Source organism: Palaemon carinicauda, chromosome 31 (genome assembly GCF_036898095.1).
Source record: "Palaemon carinicauda isolate YSFRI2023 chromosome 31, ASM3689809v2, whole genome shotgun sequence".
Classification (NCBI taxonomy): domain Eukaryota; kingdom Metazoa; phylum Arthropoda; class Malacostraca; order Decapoda; family Palaemonidae; genus Palaemon; species Palaemon carinicauda.
The window spans coordinates 12,009,183-12,030,272 of NC_090755.1; the positions used below are offsets into that span (position 1 = coordinate 12,009,183).

Here is a 21,090-nt window from a genome sequence, read left to right on the forward strand (position 1 = left end):
CTAGTTGCTTCCCTCTAGCCCGCGAGAGAATGGCTCACCGAGGTACTTCGATGGCTAGTAGACGTTCCCAGAACACTTCCCCTAAGGGTGGACCTTCTACGTCAGCCACGCGTAAAGAAGGTACACCAAGGCCTCCACGCTCTTCGTCTGACTGCCTTCAGACTATCGAAAGACTCTCGAGAGCTAGAGGCTTTTCGAAGGAGGCAGCCAGAGCGATTGCTAGAGCAAGGAGAACATCCACCCTTAGAGTCTACCAATCGAAGTGGGAAATCTTCCGAAACTGGTGCAAGTCAGTATCCGTATCCTCGACCAGTACCTCTGTAACTCAAATAGCTGACTTTCTCTTATATCTGAGGAAAGAACGATGTCTTTCAGCTCCCACTATCAAGGGTTACAGAAGCATGTTGGCATCAGTCTTCCGTCACAGAGGCTTAGATCTTTCCAACAATAAAGATCTGCAGGACCTCCTTAAGTCTTTTGAGACCACGAAGGAGCGTCGTTTGGTTACACCTGGTTGGAATTTAGACGTGGTACTAAGATTCCTTATGTCAGACAGGTTCGAACCGCTACAATCAGCCTCCCTGAAAGATCTCACCTTAAAGACACTTTTCCTGATATGCTTAGCCACAGCTAAAAGAGTCAGTGAGATTCATGCCTTCAGCAAGAACATCGGATTCTCATCCGAAACGGCTACATGTTCTACAACTTGGTTTTCTAGCCAAACACGAGCTGCCTTCTCGGCCTTGACCAATATCGTTCGATATTCCAAACTTATCGTATGGTTGGAAATGAACTAGAAAGAGTCTTATGTCCTGTAAGAGCTCTTAAGTTCTATTTAAAAACCTTTACGAGGCCCGTCTGAAGCTTTATGGTGTTCAGTTAAGAATCCATCTTTGCCTATGTCAAAGAATGCTTTATCCTATTTTATCAGACTGTTAATACGAGAAGCTCATTCCCATCTGAATGAGGAAGACCAAGCTTTGCTGAAGGTAAGGACACACGAAGTTAGAGCTGTCGCAACTTCCGTGGCCTTTAAACAAAATAGATCTCTGCAAAGTATAATCGACGCAACATATTGGAAAAGCAAATCAGTGTTCGCGTCTTTTTATCTTAAGAATGTCCAGTCTCTTTACGAGAACTGCTACACTCTGGGACCATTCGTAGCAACGAGTGCAGTAGTGGGTGAGGGCTCAACCACTACAATTCCCTAATTCCATAACCTCTTTAATCTTTCTCTTGAAATGTTTTATTATTGTTTTTGGGTTGTCCGGAAGGCTAAGAAGCCTTTCGCATCCTACTTGATTTGGCGGGTGGTCAAAGTCATTTCTTGAGAAGCGCCTAGATTAGAGGTTTTGATGAGGTCCTGTTGTATGGGTTGCAACCCTTGATACTTCAGATCATAGGGGTCGCTCAGCATCCTAAGAGGATCGCGAGGCTCCGTAAGGAAGACGTACTTAAAAAGGCAGAGTAATTGTTCAAGTCGACTTCCTTACCAGGTACTTATTTATTTTATGTTTGTTATTTTGAATAACTGCTAAAATGAAATACAAAATACTTAGCTCATAATAATGTAAACATGTAATGCTGGTCTCTACCTACCCCCCTGGGTCTGAATCAGCTTATATGATCACCGGCTAAGTTTAATATTGAAAAATGTTATTTTTATTAATAAAATAAATTTTTGAATATACTTACCCGGTGATCATATATTAAAGGACCCTCCCTTCCTCCCCAATAGAGACCCAGTGGACCGAGGAGAAAATTGGTTCTTGTTTACTTGGAGTACTAAGTACCTGCTCGACAGATGGCGCTGTTGATGTACACCCCCACCTGCATAGCGATCGCTGGCGTATTTTGACCGTAGGTTTTTCTGTCGAGCAACAGAGTTGCAGCTTATATGATCACCGGGTAAGTATATTCAAAAATTTATTTTATTAATAAAAATAACATTTTTATATATTTATGTTTGTGTATTAATTTTCACTGCTCTGGGAATATTAGGTTTAATCATTGCACTGTTTTTCTGTAAAAAATTGAATTTTGTTCAGCATTCAAAAGAGAAATTTATTTGTGGCTTTGTACGTATCTTGGTACAACAACTTACTGTACTGTATAGGAATGTTTACAATTGAGGTTGGAGCTGACTTTTTCATGGCAGTGAAAAGATATTTACATATATAAACAGACTTTCGTGTCTTTCAACTGTTGGGGAATATTGGTTCATGTTTCTGTTAATGCCTTTATTCTGTTGGTAATAGAAGTTTAGATAGCTAGAAGTCTAAAAAAAAAAGCTTTTACCTCAGCTGAATTGCACATTGATGATAAGAGTATTTAACAATACAAATCTGTATTGTTAAAATATTTACTTAATGATTTTAAAAGCGTTTGCTAGAAGTTATTTTCACCTCTGATAGGGCAACACATATCTTGAGATTTAGAAATATCTTGATAAGATTTCAGCTGGGTATATTTAGTGATGGAATAATTGTATAGTTTCTAGGTTAATGGCTTAAGATAATCCGCCGGAACTTATAACGGCATGACTGACAAGATCGACCAAAGCATCAATTTGACGAGATAGTGTGAGACTTTGGAGGGGTAAGGATGGTTGCTAAACCTTAGAGCGGAGATAGTGTGAGACTTTGGAGGGGTAAGGATGGTTGCTAAACCTTAGAGCGCTGTTTCGATCCTAAATGATCAATGTTCTTGGTCCATGGAGGGAAAGTTATTAGCAATTTGATCTGCTGGTGAAACTTCCAGGATAATGCCGTTATTCTTTTTTAAGACTATTGTGGATGCTCGTGAAGGTTTAGACGAAGCTTAATTACCACATTTGTAAGTAAACTCATACTATTAGAACAGTGGCTCCTCCTATAAACTTTACCAGGAATTTATCCTAGGAGAGAATTATGAAAGTAGGTGCACAATACCATTAAAGATTATTTAAAAAAAAAAAAAATTATTTTGGTAAATGTCACGCTCTATTTCTAAAGTGACAATAAGACATTGTTTATACTAAATTTGAGTCAAAGTTTTGTTTAAATTTAGTGGGCACCCCAATTAATTTTAACATGTACAGTTGAACATAAGAAATCCGGGCACACCACACTGAGAGGAAGTGCTACACACACGGACTTGCTGCACAGTAAAGGTGTGACAAGGTGCATTTTCTCAGAGTGAGGTGTGCCAAGAATTCCTGTGTCTAACTGTACAAGTATCCCCTTCAACCAGGGAAATGTGATATTCGGAACATAATCCCAGGATTATACCCACTTCCCTATTCAGGAGGTGTTAGTTTTCTACACGATGCTTACCTCTTAAAAGGTCACTCATGAATGGCAGAGGCAATGGACAGTGACAATAACCTATAGAGACTGATCATATACACAAGATCAGTGCCCAAAGGTTAGACAACACGGCGAGAGAATGGAAGCCGAAAACAAAGTACTGTAAAAGGTTGAAAGGTGAGCTCAGCTAAGGTGTATCAAGTGATGACTATAGTGCGCCATGTTAGATGCATTAAGCCCTGTACACACTATGATTCATGATGCGCTCAGCGTTGAATGGATGCGTTGAAAAGCAACTTTTTCAACACGAAACTGCTCCACGAGTTGATGGACAGGCCCGATTTCATCATCTGTGTCTGCTCAGTGGTGCGTCAGCATTCAAAGTGGGCGGACTGGGAGGTTGTCCGCGTTGCTCAACTCGAGCGCCAATGGCTAACTTACTGCCTCCCATTTAGTAGACAAGGAGCAACTCTTCATTTAATGGAATGATAATTTTATTTTCAATAATAATAATGATTTTAATAATAATTGCAGCAGTCTCTCCTGGTAGAAATCATCAACATACATCCTCTCTCAAATAACAATAACAGTAGAGTCTCCTGGTAGAATAAATCATCGGCATACATCCTCTTTTAAAATGAAAGCTGAACTGCAACTAGGCAGCTAGCACACAAAAACAAGTCTGCTATGTTGCAGTACAGTTTGGCCACAAGTAATTTTTTTCAACACCACTCAAGGCTGATACATGAATCTTAGTGTGTACTGGGCTTTACCCTCGGCTGTTGCAGTGAAGTTTAAGTCAAATGCTTGGGTACAGCTATTGTCAAAGACATGCTGCATGGAACCTTTAATAATGCCTACAAAGAACCATGTGAGGTGCTCTAACACCAGTACCTGTTACTGGGATTCACAGTTGTAGAGCCATTCTTAAGTGGTTTTAAAAACGGAACTGATGTGCTGTTCGTATTGTTATTTTCTTCATTCCATGAGATTTCTCTTCATGAAAGGTAACTGAGATTGATGGATGTGCTTGTGTATAACTTTTAATCTAGTGTGACTCTTGATTTGTCCATTATGTACTGTAGTAAATTAAAATATGGTTTTCAAACACGTGCCAAGGTGTTCTCTCTTGCGGGAGAAATTCTTCAATACATTGTAGAATATTGATGGGCTGGATCATGTCTTAAACTTGACAAAAAAAAAAAAAAAAACACCAATATGCTTGTGATTTCTCACATGTGGGATCACAAATTTTGGCACAAATTGCAAGGAATAGAAGTGTTACAAGAAAGTTTAAAGACCTGCTTTTCCGAGATTTTTTAGCGAACTATTTATTGCGTTCTTACCTTAATCTTTCAAATTATAACCAAAAACCTAAGAGAATTGGAGAATGCAGGACTTAAGTTAGCTGGATACTTATGGCATACCTAATATGCTCATTTTAGATAAACAATTTCAAGACCCTTTATACCACACAAGGAGTTAACTTTTGGTTTAAGGTCAGTTATAAAGTTTAAGGTCAGTTATTCAGTGTCTCTGGGTGAGAAATTTGACCCTGAGTGGCATAACGAGCTACAGCTGGTACGGAATTGCCCTTAGATTGACCAAGTTTTGAAAATCCAATTTCATCTTGATATCAAGTACAAGTTTTGAAATCTAAATGTGGAATCTAACTGATTGATTTATGCTGTATATGGGGATTCTATCACATGGAGAGGAAGGTTTTAGGTACAGTAGGTACAGAAAAAAAAATTACTGATTCTTGATTGCATCCTTGGTTGTAGCGGCAAAGTTTACTCGAGGCGGTCAAAATTTCCTTTCTTTGGAAAGTATCCCTATTCCATTTCTCAGGAGAGTTGAACAGGGTTCTTTTTAAAAGCCTGAACTGCTTCAACCCTTGATATATTTTTTCTGAAACTGACAATCCCAACATCTGTGTTGGCAGGTATGTTTTCAATTAATATACAATATGAAATTATTATTTTTTATAAAGCGCAATGCAGTGTATTCACCCTATTAACTTGAATTTATGTAGTGCTTGAAGTTGAATATTACTGAGTGCGGTGTCTCTTCACAGGCACTGCCAAACTTCCTCGGAAGGCCCTGGATGGCAGACGGACGCAAGGCCATCAGGGAGAAGTATCAGTGCCTAATGTGTCCGTACTCAACCGGGAAGAGGAAAGACATGATGAAACACAATGCTGTCCACACTGGAGAGAGACCGTACCACTGTCCCTTCTGCCCTGCAAAGTTCTCCCAGAACTCAAGTATGATTAGACACACGCGAGTTCACACAGGAGAAAAGCCTCATGCTTGTTCCTTCTGTAATTATCGTGCAAGTCAGAAGTTTGTTTTGAAACAGCATATCCTTAGCAGACATGGTTTTAGTAACGTAACAGTGATGCAGTCTTCATAAGGGCGTGGATGTAAGCAAAGTTTGACATATCTGTAGGAAATTCTTACCTTGTTTTATATCTCTATATACAGTACTTTATTGATTAATAGAAGAAGACTTTATTTATGCTGTTGATATCAGTTGAAGCTTTATATAAGTCCTACAAAAATTAGCTGCATTTATGAGATAAATTTTGTGTTTTTATTTTCCGATATAAGTTATCGAATGTCCGTAATTCTCAAACTTATTTGTTCTTTAAATTTCTTACTCTGTTATATTATTTGAGATAGAACTCTCAATTACTGTACTAGATTCTAGTCTTGAGTCAATCATTCATATGTATATAATCTATATTATATATAATTTATAATAATGCAGTTATATTAAGAAGTCTTTTCACTATACAGCCTCTTCAAATTGTTCTTGCATTTCTAGATAACTAATTTTTTATGCAGCTATCACAATTACTGTACTACCTATTTACTGTATCAAACAAACAATGTTTACGTAGCTGTAGGGAAAGAGTATTAGTATCAAATTGATACTGTACCCTTTAGAGTACAGTAAGAACCTCATTTCTTATATAGGTAACCACATTTGGTTATCTTCTCTGTCGTTATTTCCAATATTATTGTTTTACGTATCCACTTTTTTTTATTTGTTGTTGACAGCACATAAGATATATTCTTCTGATTGTGTTTCTCAGCTCCTTACTTGCATACTTTTTCTTATGTAATTTTCACCTAACCTGGTAGGTTGCTCTCGTATTCTGGTTGTTTCGGATTGTTTTCAGTAAAAAAAAAAAAAAAACTCTGCGTGTACTTCTTTAGCTTTGCTATCAGAGAAATACCGCTGTTATTAGCCGTTTGGAGAGTCCTTTCTTCTTTGGAATTCAATTCTTTTTAGTATTTTTCCTGAATCCTTTAATTGACCATCTTTAAAAAGTGCCCTTTCTTTACCTCTCTTATTTTCCTTAAGGGCTTGGCTAGATGAGGTGTCTACCCATCACCCTTTAATTGGTTAATCAGCCGTTTCATCTTTCACATGACTACTTGGTAAACTGAACTATAAAAAGTACTCTATCAGGCTCTCACTTTTATGGGAAACTTGACAAATTCAGAGATGAAACTGCATGTTCTATAGCATCATCATCTTTTACGCCTATTGACGCAAAGGGCCTCGACTAGATTTTACCAGTCGTCTCTATCAGGAGCTTTTAATTCACTACTTCTCCATTTATCATCTCTGTTCTGTATGCATATTTAAAGTGCTAAAATTGTAAATTTTATCTGAATCAGTTTCTTAGTCTTTCGTTACTTTTAGGATTGGTAAAGATGAACAGCATCATGGGTTCGTTATGTCATTGCTGCTATCCAGGTAGGAAATGGGTTTTGCTCTGTCTTTTAAGTATATTTGAAAAAACCTAAGATTCCAATGGTTTAAAATTTTCTTTATCAACTGTGGGTTATTTCTGTGAAATGTTAAGAAATAAGGTTAGCTTTTGTTGCTTGGTTTCCCCTTTATGTTTTTGTATAGAGGCTTGGTGAAAAAGATAGGATTGGTTTTTGATACTGTAGAAGACAGTCTTTCTGTTACTGTGATTGCTATAATAATTTTGTTTCAGTAGTTTGTTGATGAATGGGACCGATTGGCAATGTTGCGGGAATTAAAATTTTTATTTGTAGAGTTTATAGTACTGTAATTAATGACATACTTTGTAATATGTTGTGGAAAATAAGATTTTTTATTTGTGGTGTTATGTACTGTACTTATTACTGGTGATCTTTTTATAGCCGTTTGTGGTTACCCTTTTCTTAAATTAAGAGACGTTTACGCCTATTTTCTTTGAGAAATTTACCGTTTTCTTAATATAAGCCAAGCAGAAATCCTAGATTATTTAGAATTTTTATGACAAGGCAACACTTAGTTTGTTGTGTTTTTCTCTTAATACAGTGAAATTTTACTTCCTTATTACTGTACTGTAAAAAAAAAAAAAAAAAAAAATTGGCATCATGAAAGCAGACATGATTTTATTACAAATTATGGAATTTTTTTTTTTTTCTCTTTTTTTATGGTTGTGTGTAGCATATAATACTTTAGTCAAATGTGTTTGGGATAAGTTCAGGACAAGATAATCGTGGTAGTTTCAAGTGTTTGTTCGGTAACAAATATACTGTTCGTAGAATTATATTTACGAAACTTCCCTGATGTTCATAATGCTTCTCTCTAGAAGCCTGGTTTTATATCTATGTATACCCTAAAACTAAAAATTCCCCATTTTCAATAGTATTAGGCCTCTAGTACAGTATTGAGATAGGCTGGTGATTAATGGCAATCACCTTAGCTTTTGTATACAGTGGCCCCTCTGTCTTTTCAGTCTTCTAATAGACCTCTTTTATATGGGACTGACGTGTACTCTCCAGATTGGGTGGTTTTTATGATTTAGGTTATTTCTACCTTGGTAATAGAAAATGCATCCAAAGACCGAAGCCTAAGATCCCTTTAGTGTTGTAAGGTAACCATCCCCAGGTGTGTTCTGTAAAGAATTTTTCAAGATATAGCTTAAAAATTTGTGTAATGTACTACTTGTAACTTTTTTTTCTAAGACAGCAAGTGTACCTACCTCACACATTCACAGTGGTCTCTTAAGAAATATATAATAAATTATTGATTATCTAAAAGTCTTTCATTTCCTCATATATTTTTGTATGTTGTGTAATGACTCTTTTATTTGCAATTTCTTTGCTCGGCAAAGACTGCAATAGAGGTAGCTTTTTATCACAACCATTGTGTGCTCGATTGCTCTAACTCCAAGCAACTATTCACAAGAAATTCACAGTGAAACGACAAGTTGGCCCCATGAATGTACATTGAAGTACCCAACAATCTTATAGAAAACCAAGATTTCTAAGAAACCCCTTCGCACTATAAATCCAAAATGCAGTAGCCAACTAGCACAAGATACATACATATACCAAGGCACTTCCCCCAATTTTGGGGGGTAGCCGACATCAAACAAATGAAACAGAAAAGGGGACCTCTCCTCTCCTCTCTACGCTCCTCCCAGCCTTACAAGGGACTCAACCGAGTTCGGCTGGTACTGCTAGGGGTGCCACAGCCCACCCTCCCCCGTTATCCACCACAGATGAAGCTTCATAACGCTGAATCCCCTACTCAGATGCCTCGGAAGCACAAAATATGCATAGTAAAACAGCCAAATGGCAGAAAAATGCTAAGGCAATTAAATTTTGGTTAATCATCTTAATATAAAAAGCTTTCCTGTCTCCGAAGGTGTTTACTTGCCAAGATGTTTGTGCGTGCGAGTTAGTGGGTGGTCAAGACAGTTTAATCAAATTGCACAAGAAACAAGAAAATAAGTGAATATCTGTAATCAATCCTAAAGTAAAACCAGCTGTAATATCTTTCATAATATATTATGTATGCAAGAAAGCATTTGGTTTTATACAATTTCATGAGGTTCTTTCGTAGCCCTCGTTTTGGATTTATATTTTGTTCCCTATTTGTACAAGTTTGTCTAATTGATATAGTGACAGTGGAGTAGGATTCATGGTGTGGATGGTATTGCAAGTAGTTTTTCGCTCACAATTTTCAAAGATAACCGATAACTCCCATTGCTTTGTCTATCGTAAGCCAGTTTAGAAAAATGAAGAAAACATTCTTAGCACATTAATGGTTAATGCTTCTCGTTAATAGATCTTTTTAAGTGGATAATTTTTTAGTTTCAAAGGTAAAGTAATGCTTGCAAATATAAAGTTCTAAATTTAATAAGGAATGCACAATAGTTCAAGAACACAAAAGTACTCTTAGATCCTGCTTCTGTTTTATGCACAAATCACTCTGCTTCTTAAGTCACTTTTGATCTCTTAATTTTTGCTTTTCAAAGCTTGGTTGAATTATAAAAGCCAATAATGGCAATTAAGCAAATTCTGGTCTTAAATAGTAATGTGGTTGTGAGATATCAAAATGTACAGAGCACGTTTTTTTCTTTACTTTTAGTGGACCGATATTAAAATTTTCATCATTTTCTGGTTTTCTACAAAATTATTGTTTAGTCAACACTTGTAAATACATTACAACACAAAACAAATTTTTTTTCAGTTGGTTTTGTTACTGGATTTGGCTCATTCTAACCTTGGTTGAGGTATGGCTCTCTCTATCGTTTTTTTTTTTTATTATTATTCTTAATGAAGTCAGTTATAAGTACTAAAGGAGAAACAAAGGATGAAGGAAGACTATTTTGAAGGTAATTCAATTTTTTGTTTTTACTATTTCCAGTTGTATTCAATTTCAATTTCCATTCTCTTTAACAATCAGTTATACATCTCGACACCATTAACAGCACGATGCATTGGTCTATGAATTGTAAATTAACTCTCACTAGAATTGCTTCTTTTTTTTTTCTCAATGATACATGAATCTTAAATGATCCTGTCGTGTCTGAATCGCAATTTACGGTAATCTCTCTCCGCAGATGGAAAAAGGCCCTGCGTCGTCGCAAAAAAGAGGATCCAATGTCAAGATACACGAATGTCTGTCTTGCTCGTTTACAACCTGGAGGAGGTTTGATATGGTTCGGCACATGTCTGTCCACACGGGAGAGAGGCCTTATTCTTGTCCCTATTGCCCGGCCACGTTCTCCCTCAAAGGGAACTTGAAAACACACATTCGCATCCACACGGGAGAGAAACCCTTCGCTTGTTCGCACTGTTCGTATCGGGCAGCTCAGAAGCAGGCCTTGAAAGCACATATAATGAATAAGCATTCTAAGAATTGAGTCGAGTTTCATTCCTGGAGATTAAAGTAATGGGCAGATGTGCATTTGTGTCTTAAGGTAATTCCTCTTCTGTGGATGTTTAGAAGTTGACTTTTAAATATCGAGTACAGACTTTAGATATGACCTCGAATATCTTTTTAAATGTAATTAACCTAGATTTGGGAGAGAAATTGTTTTATAGAAAGTTTTGCTAATAATGTTTTATTAGTCATTTATGAAAAGTAATTTAAGCCATTTTATTCTGGTTAGAGATACCTGCTGCAGCATTGCTCATATCTTCTACAATGTATATGCAAGAGGTGTAACTATTTAGTAAAGTGAAAAAAAAAACTTACTGTACTGTCTTTTAATTTTAACATCCAATTTGTGAATTGTAGTAATTTACTACAAATTAAATTTACATGACGATGAGAGGGATATTTCTAGACTTACTAATATGCGAAAGAGGTTGAAAAGGTAGAAAGTAGAGAACTCTTATTACTTCCGGCTGTGTATTATACACCCTGCAAGTGGTACCTCCAAACTAGTAATGTCCATATAACGGTACAACTCAGTCTTCATGACTGTTCCTTCATTCAACTTTTAAAACTTGGCATAACCAAAACTATTAATGGGTATTATTTTAATTGTTTCGTGTGCCTATAGCTACAGTTAATATTATTATTATTATTAGACAAGCTACAACCCTAGTCAGAAAAGTAGGATGCTGTAATCCTAAGGATTCCAACAGGGAAAAATAGCCCAGTGAGGAAATGAAATAAGGAAATAATAAACTGTGAGAAATAATGAACAATAAAATAAAATATTAAGAACAGTAACATCAAAACAGTTTTTTCATATATATTGTAAACTATAAAAACTTAAAAAAACCAAGAGGAAGAGAAATAAGATAGATTAATGTGCCCGAGTGTACCCCCAAGCAAGGGATCTCTGACCCAAGACAGTGGAAGACCATGGTACAGAGGTTATGTCACTACCCAAGACTAGAGAACGATGGTTTGATTTTGGAGTGTTCTTCTGGAAGAGCTGCTTACCAAAGCTAAAGAGTCTCTTCTACCCTTTATTTGGCTATAATTATCCCCATCACAAGCTAGGCGGCAGTAAAAGTTTGTTTTCATGCAATGGTGAACACCTTTGGCATATAAGTGGATAAAAGAGAATTCTGTTATGATATTCTCAAGACAGGAGTGTGTGGTTTGAACATAAATTTTACTGAAGTTAAAAGTCATTGCATCTCGCGTTAACGGAGCAATACGGCATAAGTTTATTCATCAATTTTTCAACCTCTTTCATCATACTTAACAATACCTTTATTTAAAATGGCAATCTATTTATATATCTATCCATTGCATATCTTCATTTTGTTACTTGGTGTCAACTGGAAAAAGTAGTCTTGTCATTTGAGTAAATTGATTTATTAATTACCGTACTATAAACTTTATTAGCAATAGGATAAAAGTAACTTACTTAAAAATCAGAGATTAGAGGGCAGGTCAGATAGATGACCTTTATTAGAGTTGATATTTGACCCTACACTACCGTTTAAAGGTTGCTCATTAATAGCAGAAGCTCGGGACAGTGACAATGCCCTAGAAAATGACCAAATATGCATATGATAAGCACCCAAGCCCCTCTCTATCTAGCTAAGACCAGGGAGGGCTAGGCAATTGCGGCTGATGACTCAGCATGTATAGGCTACCCCAAACCTCCCATCCTTAGCTCACAAGGATAGTGAGGCTGTAGACACAACAAGAAACTATTGAGCTGGAGAGGGTCTTGAAGCCCCGTCCAACAGATCCCTAGACAGGGAAGTTATCAATGCGCTACCACAAAATTAAAAAAAATTGTCTGTAAGCAAAGTTATATATTTTCACTATATTGACACATGCAATCTGTTTGTAGGACACCAGACACTTGAAAGTGTATAAAAGCACTTTTGTTATCAAAACTATCTCATGATGCAAATATACCATCAGCCACCTAAACTGGTTAATAATTTTCAAGTAGGTGCATCAGGCTGGCTATAGATTGAGTAGACAATGATTTGGTCAAATGAGTTCAGTTTTAGAATTGGTTAGTAATTTTACACACTCCTGCAACAGTTACCAATGAGTTATTCTGGTAAAGGTACTAGCTTAACTTCTTATTTCACTGTAGATACTAGCGTTTCGTTATCTTATACAGTATATAAAGATGCTTTGATTAAAAGTTTGAAATCTGGTACAGATGTGAATTCTGTTATACTGATAATCTCTAACTTTGTGTCAAAGTTACATATAGGTAACAATATATTGTTGATACTGATATTGCACCTGTACCAATACTGGACTCTCAATGTTTCTGATTGGGTGAAACAATGGATGCATATGCTGTGCTCATATCTTTCAGCTAAAGGAATGGGGTTTTTAAAGTAATCAGTAGTGGAAATTTTCTTTCTTATCCTTTGTCTCCATATCCAAGACTTCATTCTACACCGTTATATTGGACTCCAAGTTTCAAGACTTGGTCAGACCAACAGATTCAACAGAGTCCAGGCAAGCCTTTTCAAGTTGCCTCTGATGAATGAATCTTCCATAGCCGTTTGAAATTTTAATGTGGGCATGAAAGCAGATACCATTAAGAATGCCCCATTTTTTTTTATCTGTAAAGGTTAGGAGGTAAAATGAATTCCTTATGTCCATACCTCCAGTTTGTCATCACAGAATCATATACGGGTAATTGAATCTCATGGTAACAATCACTCCATTTCTGTACCATACAAGAAGTATATGTGAAAACTAGTGTGAAATGGACCCAGTTAGCCCTAAGGATAATAGTCATTGAGAGGTAGAGACTCCTTTTGTAATTTTATTGAAGGAAATTGCTGGGCTATACCTACTAGAAAAGAATAGTTGTTGGTAATTTATACTTTTGTCTCTCATATTCAGGAATCTTATTTCTCTACATTCTAGTCTCAATCTTTTACCTCGGAAAATTGAAGGATTCCATGAGAACTTATTTAACAAATAGGATCATAATCTCTTGCTATTAAACTCATAATTCCTTTCCAAAACACAAAGTTCATTTCGCTGATGGGGTACAATTGATTGATTGATTGATTTGAAGTTTTCTGGCATCCTGACATCTAAGGTCATTGACGCCGATAATGGGGTACGAGCTAATGCGAAACAGTATGGGGTAAAATTCCCATTTAAACTGCGTTGTTGGCGTATGAGGACAGCGTGACTGATTTATGTGCATCACATGCTAGTCATGTTGGTAGCTGTCAATTAAAAATGCCCATATGGGGCAAATTTATTGCTCGTAGATCAATGCAATGCTCGTTTCCCAATTTGCTCATGTATTTAAAGTTGCTTGTAATCTGAGGTACTATATATGAGTTACTAACAAGAAAAAATAACCTTTAAGTGTGTTTTTATATGTGATGGCATCTCTACAAATTGTTTACTCAGTTACAACAGTAGAAATGCATGTTTGTACCCAGAACATACTTCTGATAAGATCTCCACAGCAGTTGGGATAATGTTTCAAGTATTTAAGGCATAAAATCAAAGGAGAAAGAACTGAATTCTGTGTGTTACTTAAACCCATTTAAAAACCGCCAGAAAATCAAGTAAAAAATGTCCGAAATTGACCAACAACAACCCCAAGCAGCATCGCGATCACCAGTAAAAATTATCATTCATCAAATTCTTCACGGAAAGTTTAACAGAATGAAATAATGAATTCACTAAATTTGTAAATGCTTCCTAATGACCTAAGGGGGGTGGGGGGGGCTGCAACCCCCCAAATACTGTTGCTATCATACAAACACCACAAACCTACCTAATCTAACCTAGTAGTTCCCAGGTCACAACCCCTAGCCGGGGGCATGCCCCCAGACCCCCTTTGTAAGTCTCCTACACAAAAAATGCTACGGGCAGCACTCTAAATTATGTCTTTAAAATGATAAAATAACTTCCTGTTATGGTATATCGTATCATAGTGAAGAACATCTTCCCCATAAGGAATAACAATTTGACAAGTAATAAGAAAGATATCGCCTGGCCCAACAAACTACATTCCACCCTCCCCTCGTCTTGAATTATGCTAACGATATGCCGTGTCATAATAATTGCAATGGTATACTGTACTCTGTTTCTAGGGTTTTACCCAAGATATGGAGACCCAGTAGAGTTGCTCCTTACCCTGAAGAGGAAGCATCTGCGACCTGATTTTCCCCAGAGACCATTTTCCTAAGATACAAAGACTCTGAACCTGAAGAGGATGCACCGGTTAAATTGGACACATCTGGGATTTTCTTTGCTAGGCTGATTTCTTGTAAAAGATAAGGATTGTTCCACCAACTCAATAGTTTAATGGCAGGGAAAATCAGAGTTTGTTTTGGATCAGATAACTTGTTCTAACACATGTAAGGGTCCTAATTTCAGTGATGTCATTGTTCTTATGCGTTCCATCAACAATTTCACCAATGAAACTTAAATTTCTTCTTTTTTTTTTAACTAGTTTAAGAAAGTAAGAAATTACTTTCTCAGTTGAAAATCTTCAAAATGAACTGGTGCTATCTCTCTCCCCAAAATTCCAAGGTTCTTAATAATCTGAAAAATAAAATTAAATCTTTCATAATCTTCTTGGATAGAAAATGGGGACATCATCATTATAAATACTGTGAAGTAAACCTACGTCAAAATAAAGACACTATAACTGGTATGTTTCCTTGAAACATGAACTGGAGAAACTTCTTGGAATCTTGATGACTGGGAATGGGAAAATAAGTATTTGTCACATCAATCGTAATCATCAAACCATCTTTCTGAAGGGCTGCCAGAATGGTCCATTGAGTTTCCCAGAATGGTCAATTGAGTTTCCATTGAGATCTTGGCAATTTCCAGACTCGTTGAGCCTGGGGACGTCCAAAACTTGTCATTTTCCTAAGAATTTTGCCACTAAGAGTAGACAATTTTAAAGGCCTGGGAACAAAAATACACTTCCTCTATCCATTCTTTTTACAGAGAAACTTCAGACAAAAGAGGCAGAAGAGAAAGTGTTTTCACTGTCCCCTGGCCCATATAATTGTCTATTCCTAGTAATTGCTTATTTTTGTGCTTTTCTGTATCTAGCAAATGCAAAATATGAAGTACTGTAGAGTATGAGAATCATGTTTATGTTGTATTGAGAAAAGGTTTAGTAATCCACATTTGTACTAACAGTATGTTCCTCTGCAAAGCTTGATATGCAGAAGGCCCCTTGCATGAAATAAGTGTCCATTTCACATTGTACAATATGAATTTTTTGGCCATATAATCTTATCACTGTATCCAGTTAAAATATTCTTAATTTTGTGTTTAATACTACTGTAAGTGTATAGCATATTGAATGAAATATTTTATATCGCCTTACAGTACAGTTCTTTAAATAAATGGTGTGTTTCAGTGGAAAGCAGTTGAAATCAGGCAACTGAAAGATACTATGTTTCCCTCACAGGTTGATTTCCCGGTGCCAGCGTGGAGAAGTACCACGAAGCTGCACAAGCACAGGCCTAATCCTTTCCCCACTGTGAGGGTGTTCAAGTGTGCATATTGTCCTTTTACCACTTCGGTAAAGACCAACTTGGCCCACCATGAGTTAGTGCATAAAGGAGAAAAACCTTTCAAGTGCCACACGTGCCCGGCGTCCTTTTCGCAGAAAGGCAACCTGAAGACCCACTTGAGAACTCACACCGGGGAAAAGCCGTATTTCTGTTCCAAATGTCCGTACCGATCGGCTCGTAAAAGTTCACTCCAGCTGCACATGAGGAAACACTCGAGACTGCACGGCATGGAAGGATGGACTCCTTGCCAAGGCGATGCAGATTCTGTTCCGCCATCTGTGAAGTTTAACAATTAGTTTTATCTGTGATGGACACTTATTATGCAAGTTATGTACTGGAACCTTTTTCAAAGATTTAAAATTCCTTTATTTTCAAGCTTGTTTTTATAGTTTATATTACTTTTTTAATTTTCTATTTATTCTATTTCATTGATCTTTGAAAATTTTCTATTTCTTTGCCATACTGGGTTCCTGTGCCTCTGGGCCCTTGATTCCATAGCGTTCTGCTTTTCCATCTAATTTTGTTTATTTTTCACTGTAACAGAAAACATCTTATCATGATCTCAGTCTTACAGTGTTTGTGCTTGTCAGAAGTCTTGCCAGTCCTTCTGCCACTTATGATCCAACAAATTCTATCTTACATAGCAAAGATCTGTCTCATCAGTGATATTTATTTAGCAGTTTTCTCACCAAATAATTCTCCAATGATATACGACCATTTAATTCTATTAAGAAATGGCTTAATTTATCATAAAAAGAAATTTGTTTCTTTAACTTCTTCTTTTCTGTACTTAGGTTTATCATAGTCTATATACTAATGTCAACTTCAGATTGCTTTTTCTTCTTCAATAAATTTAATAATACAGTAAAATCTCTTTAATAATAGACTGTTGATACTGTATCAAAACTTAATGTCTGATGATATTTATCATGATAAGATTAGGGTAGGTTTTCTAGATAGAAAACTCTGTCAATATATTCTGTAAATAATCTAAGTAAGGAAATGAAATGGTAATTATACTCTAGGTATCAAAATACTCAGTATTTCTGCACTGATACTTTCTGAAACACTTGTGTATTACTATGTGGATGAAAGACCTTAGGGGTACAGTATAGTTGGCGAGCAAGAAATTATTGGCGGTAACTTTAATTGCTGTACACGAGTCCTAAATAAAAACATAGAATAAAGAATGCTCATTTTGTTTTAATCTAGTACAGAAATATATCACCAATACATCTATCACAAGACAATATTGACCGAGTTCTTAAGGGGAAGAGGTAAAAATCCCTATGGGTTTTTCTTTAGTAGAACTTAATTATTTTTTTTATGGAAATTAGAAATAAATAACAAATAACAACGCTGGAATTACAATTAGGTAACAAGATACATACATACATATACCAAGGCACTTCCCCCAATTTTGGGGGGTAGCCGACATCAAACAAATGAAACAAAAAAGGGGACCTCTCCTCTCCTGTATTTACAATCCTGTGAGACATCATCAAAGAGGTAACGAGATACCTAATGTAAATTTGTAAACAGTATTTTGCAGAAATACATAGGTTTTTATATCTTCGTCACAGAGTAATACATAGCACCCACAATGACAGACTAGCAAGATGCATTATTTAGCTGTTACATTCAGATCAAACACATAGGTGCAAGGCAAGACCAAAGAAGACATTACATTCACCTTGCATGAACCATATATTTAACATTCATTACCCAATTTGTCACTCAACCATAGTCAAACTGCACCGATTTCGAGAGCTAAGCTAAAAAACAGAAGTTCCTTGCTGTACCATTCCACTGGATTGGTTAACTCTTAGGATGGCTTATGTATTGAAATCTCCAAACATTGTCAATGCATTACCAGGCCATGTGGCCCAAATTCCATAAATCATTAATACACTAAATTCATGTGTATATAATTGAAATGGGTGAAATTCTTGAGTAGAGAGCAAAAATTTCACATGCCCTAACTCTGAACGAACCATTTCTTTGGCAAAAACATCAAAATAATTTAACATGAATGCAGTCAAAAGAAAATAGTGGTGTTCAATAATGTAGAACAACTATCTTGTATGAAGGAAAAGGTGCTAAGAAGGAAAACTTCAGTATATATTGTAGGCAAGATTTGTCTGCATATGCTAGACAAAGGAGATCATCCTTGGAAAATAAAGACAAGGTCAGAATGGTTAATGGCCCAGTTTCAGGTCACAGTAATCCAAGGATTAAGTCTTAAACTTTGGAATTCATGGCTAATAAAACCCCAATAAAGAGTGAGAAAGATAACCTAAAAGAGCATGGTCTTTCCATGACGTGCTTGGAGGAGGCAGTCTTGTAAAATCCCCTTCTAGTACGAGATCTTACTGGGAGATGTACAAGAGGCCTGGTCCGGCTGGGCGACACAAAAATGAAATCTCAGTCCGAAGGTTCTACTGTTAACTTGGGAAATTGAGAGGTCAAAATGAAAGAACAGTTTTACATTATCACGAGCTTTACCAAAGTCCAAAGCACATTGAATATTGATATGAGAGAAAGCATCCATTAATTCTTCAATGGCCAAGAACAATGCCCTAGCCATAAATGATACGAGATAAAGTAAGCATAAGCAGGATGTCTCATCATCTTACCCTAATAAGGGTAAATGATGTCTTACAACAACTGCAGCAAACTTCAAAGACCTGTGTTATAGATGCCGGTGGATAGCCTCCACGCATGGAGATTTAGCAACATCTGGCAGCTGTGAAAATGGCAGAACTATGACTTTTAGGAATCTTCTGCTCTTGAGAGGTACACTGTGACTGTTGACAACTAGGCCCCAATAGCTCTGTGAACAACAGCTCCAGTTCGGAGTTCAGTGACACTTGTAACTTCACCCAAACTTGGAACTCAGTTCAAAGGGCGAGATGATCCTATGCCTGCAACATTGTATCTTTGAACCATAAAATGCAGAATGTTGTAGCATGAAAAATTATTAACTCAGAACAGGCATCAAGGTTAACAAAACTACTGTGCATTTAGTCAATTAAGGTCAGTATTACGATGCAAAAATAATTAGCAAGGCAATGAGTTATAAACACAAGAATATTGTGAAAAAATACTGTGCAGAGCAAATAGATCATCTACTGTACGATACATTAGCTCAAGCTCTGTCTTTTAGAATCTACATTAACATTGTGCCAGTGCAGTATTCTGTGATAGAATACCAATACACAAAAGAACATTCACTTCACCACACATTTGCTTGTTGAGGGTAATATGTGGGATAGAGAGCTCAGTAGTGTTTCATATCCGCAACAAGTTGATATGGAATGGATATAAATATTCATTTGTCCTTTCTCTTTGAAATAAATTTGTTCCGATTCTCGAGCAAAGCTATTAATCATAGCATTTCAACATGAAAATAAATCTTGATCTTGGGTACTTTTTCATGACAGTATTGCAATTATTTGTAGGTTTGTAGATCTAGATAATCAGACCAAAGAATAGTATTTTGGAATCCAAACAGCCTTAAAAAGTCTAACACAACTTTTACTTTTATTTTTGTATTGTACAGTGGCATTGGAATGATGTGCTTGGTGTAAAAACTGTAAAATACTGGTTTTCTTTTCTATTATTCTAAATCTTTAATAAACAAGTAAAAAGGAGTGCTATGATTAAAATCTTTTGTGTGGTTTTGCACTTGTTTTCTTTAAATGTTTTTGAAAGCCGAGGAACAAATGAACTTTCAAGAAAAACTTTCCCTCGCAGGTCGATTTCTGCGGGGCAGCGAAGAGAAGCTCCACGAAAATGTACACGTGCACGTACTGCTCTTTCATCACTCCATTCAAGACCAACTTGGAACACCATGAGTTAGTGCACAGAGGAGAAAAGCCTTTCCACTGCTTGATGTGCACAGCTTCCTTTTCACAGAAAGGCAACCTCAAGACGCACATGAGAACACACACGGGGGAAAAGCCGTTTTCCTGTCTCAAGTGTCCATATCGTTCAGCTCATAAGAATTCCCTGAAGCTACACATGATGAAACACTTGCCGAGTGCTTAGTCAATCAACGTGTATGCATCATACAAGTACAAGCTAATGTTTTATAAAAAAAAAAAAATAATTGTAATCAATCTTTTGTATAAAATATTGTACTGTACAGTATTGAGAATTCTCATGTTTAAAAATATTGCTCTTAATACAGAAATATTAAAAAAATAGTGATATGATTTTCAAGCATGGTGTAGTACCTGTTAAGTTATTCAATGTCTGATAGTCCATAGGATCAAACTGTCTGAGGTCAAGATGAGACAGGAGTCTTATTGGTGCCCCAAACTTAAATTTATGAAAAGTGATTGAAAGGAAAGAGGACCAAAAGTGACTATACTGTAAAGAGTAAAGGGACTTTGACTGAAAGGTTGACTTTGATAATTCCATACCTAGATTTTGTATTATGTACTGATGTATGACTTTAATTTGCTTAAACTGTGATTAGTGCCTGGACAAATTCTGTTTTTCATTACCCTCTTTAGTCCTTATCTCTCTTCGACACATTTCGTTAAAAAGCTACTTTGCTTCCGTACTCGTGTCAAACTCATGGCACGTGTATAAGCAGTGAATGAAATAACCTAATCGTAAACAGTGTGTGGTTAATATTTAAATAATAATGGCAAAGGCTTGGTGAAACAAGCTATTGTATCGATATCATCATTTACTCTTTCTATGCCTATTGACGCAAAGGGCCTCGGTTAGATTTCGACAGCCGCCTCTATCTTGAGCTTTTAAATCAATACTTCTCCATTCATCATCTGCTACTTCACGCTTCATAGTTTTCAGCCATGTGGGCCAGGGTCTTCCAACTCTTCTAGTGCCTTGTGGAGCCCATCTCCAAGTTTGTGTGAACTAATCAATACTGTATTGTAAAATATACTTCTATTTTAAATCTCCTTTTCCATGCAAATCTAACATCTTGTCCCATGGAAGCTTTTGACTCTTTGACACCCTGCTGTTTTGAAAGGAAAGCTTGATTTACGAT

At 36.4% G+C, this 21,090-nt stretch overlaps 1 protein-coding gene and 1 long non-coding RNA gene across 18 annotated transcripts in view; one reads left to right on the forward strand and one right to left on the reverse strand.

Annotated features, from left to right (window-relative positions):
- The window catches only part of LOC137624289 (zinc finger and BTB domain-containing protein 7C-like), a 175,020-nt gene that overhangs the window by 80,734 nt on the left and 73,196 nt on the right, over nucleotides 1-21,090 (forward strand). The window contains exons 6-7 of one of the 15 annotated variants that reach the window (XR_011040705.1): nucleotides 10,175-10,534; nucleotides 15,962-16,080. The exons of 10 other annotated variants lie outside the window; for them this stretch is intronic. Coding sequence is in view for 4 of the 5 variants with exons in the window: in XM_068354843.1 (XP_068210944.1) it covers nucleotides 15,962-16,363 (402 nt within the window). In the remaining variant the exon portion in view is untranslated. Of the gene's footprint in view, nucleotides 1-5,364; nucleotides 5,784-10,174; nucleotides 10,812-15,961; nucleotides 17,259-19,823; nucleotides 20,129-21,090 lie in introns of those variants that run through there. 4 more of the 15 variants (XM_068354853.1, XM_068354843.1, XM_068354846.1 and 1 more) reach the window with 4 other exon arrangements.
- The window catches only part of LOC137624291 (uncharacterized), a 195,575-nt gene that overhangs the window by 39,047 nt on the left and 135,438 nt on the right, over nucleotides 1-21,090 (reverse strand). The window lies entirely within an intron of this gene.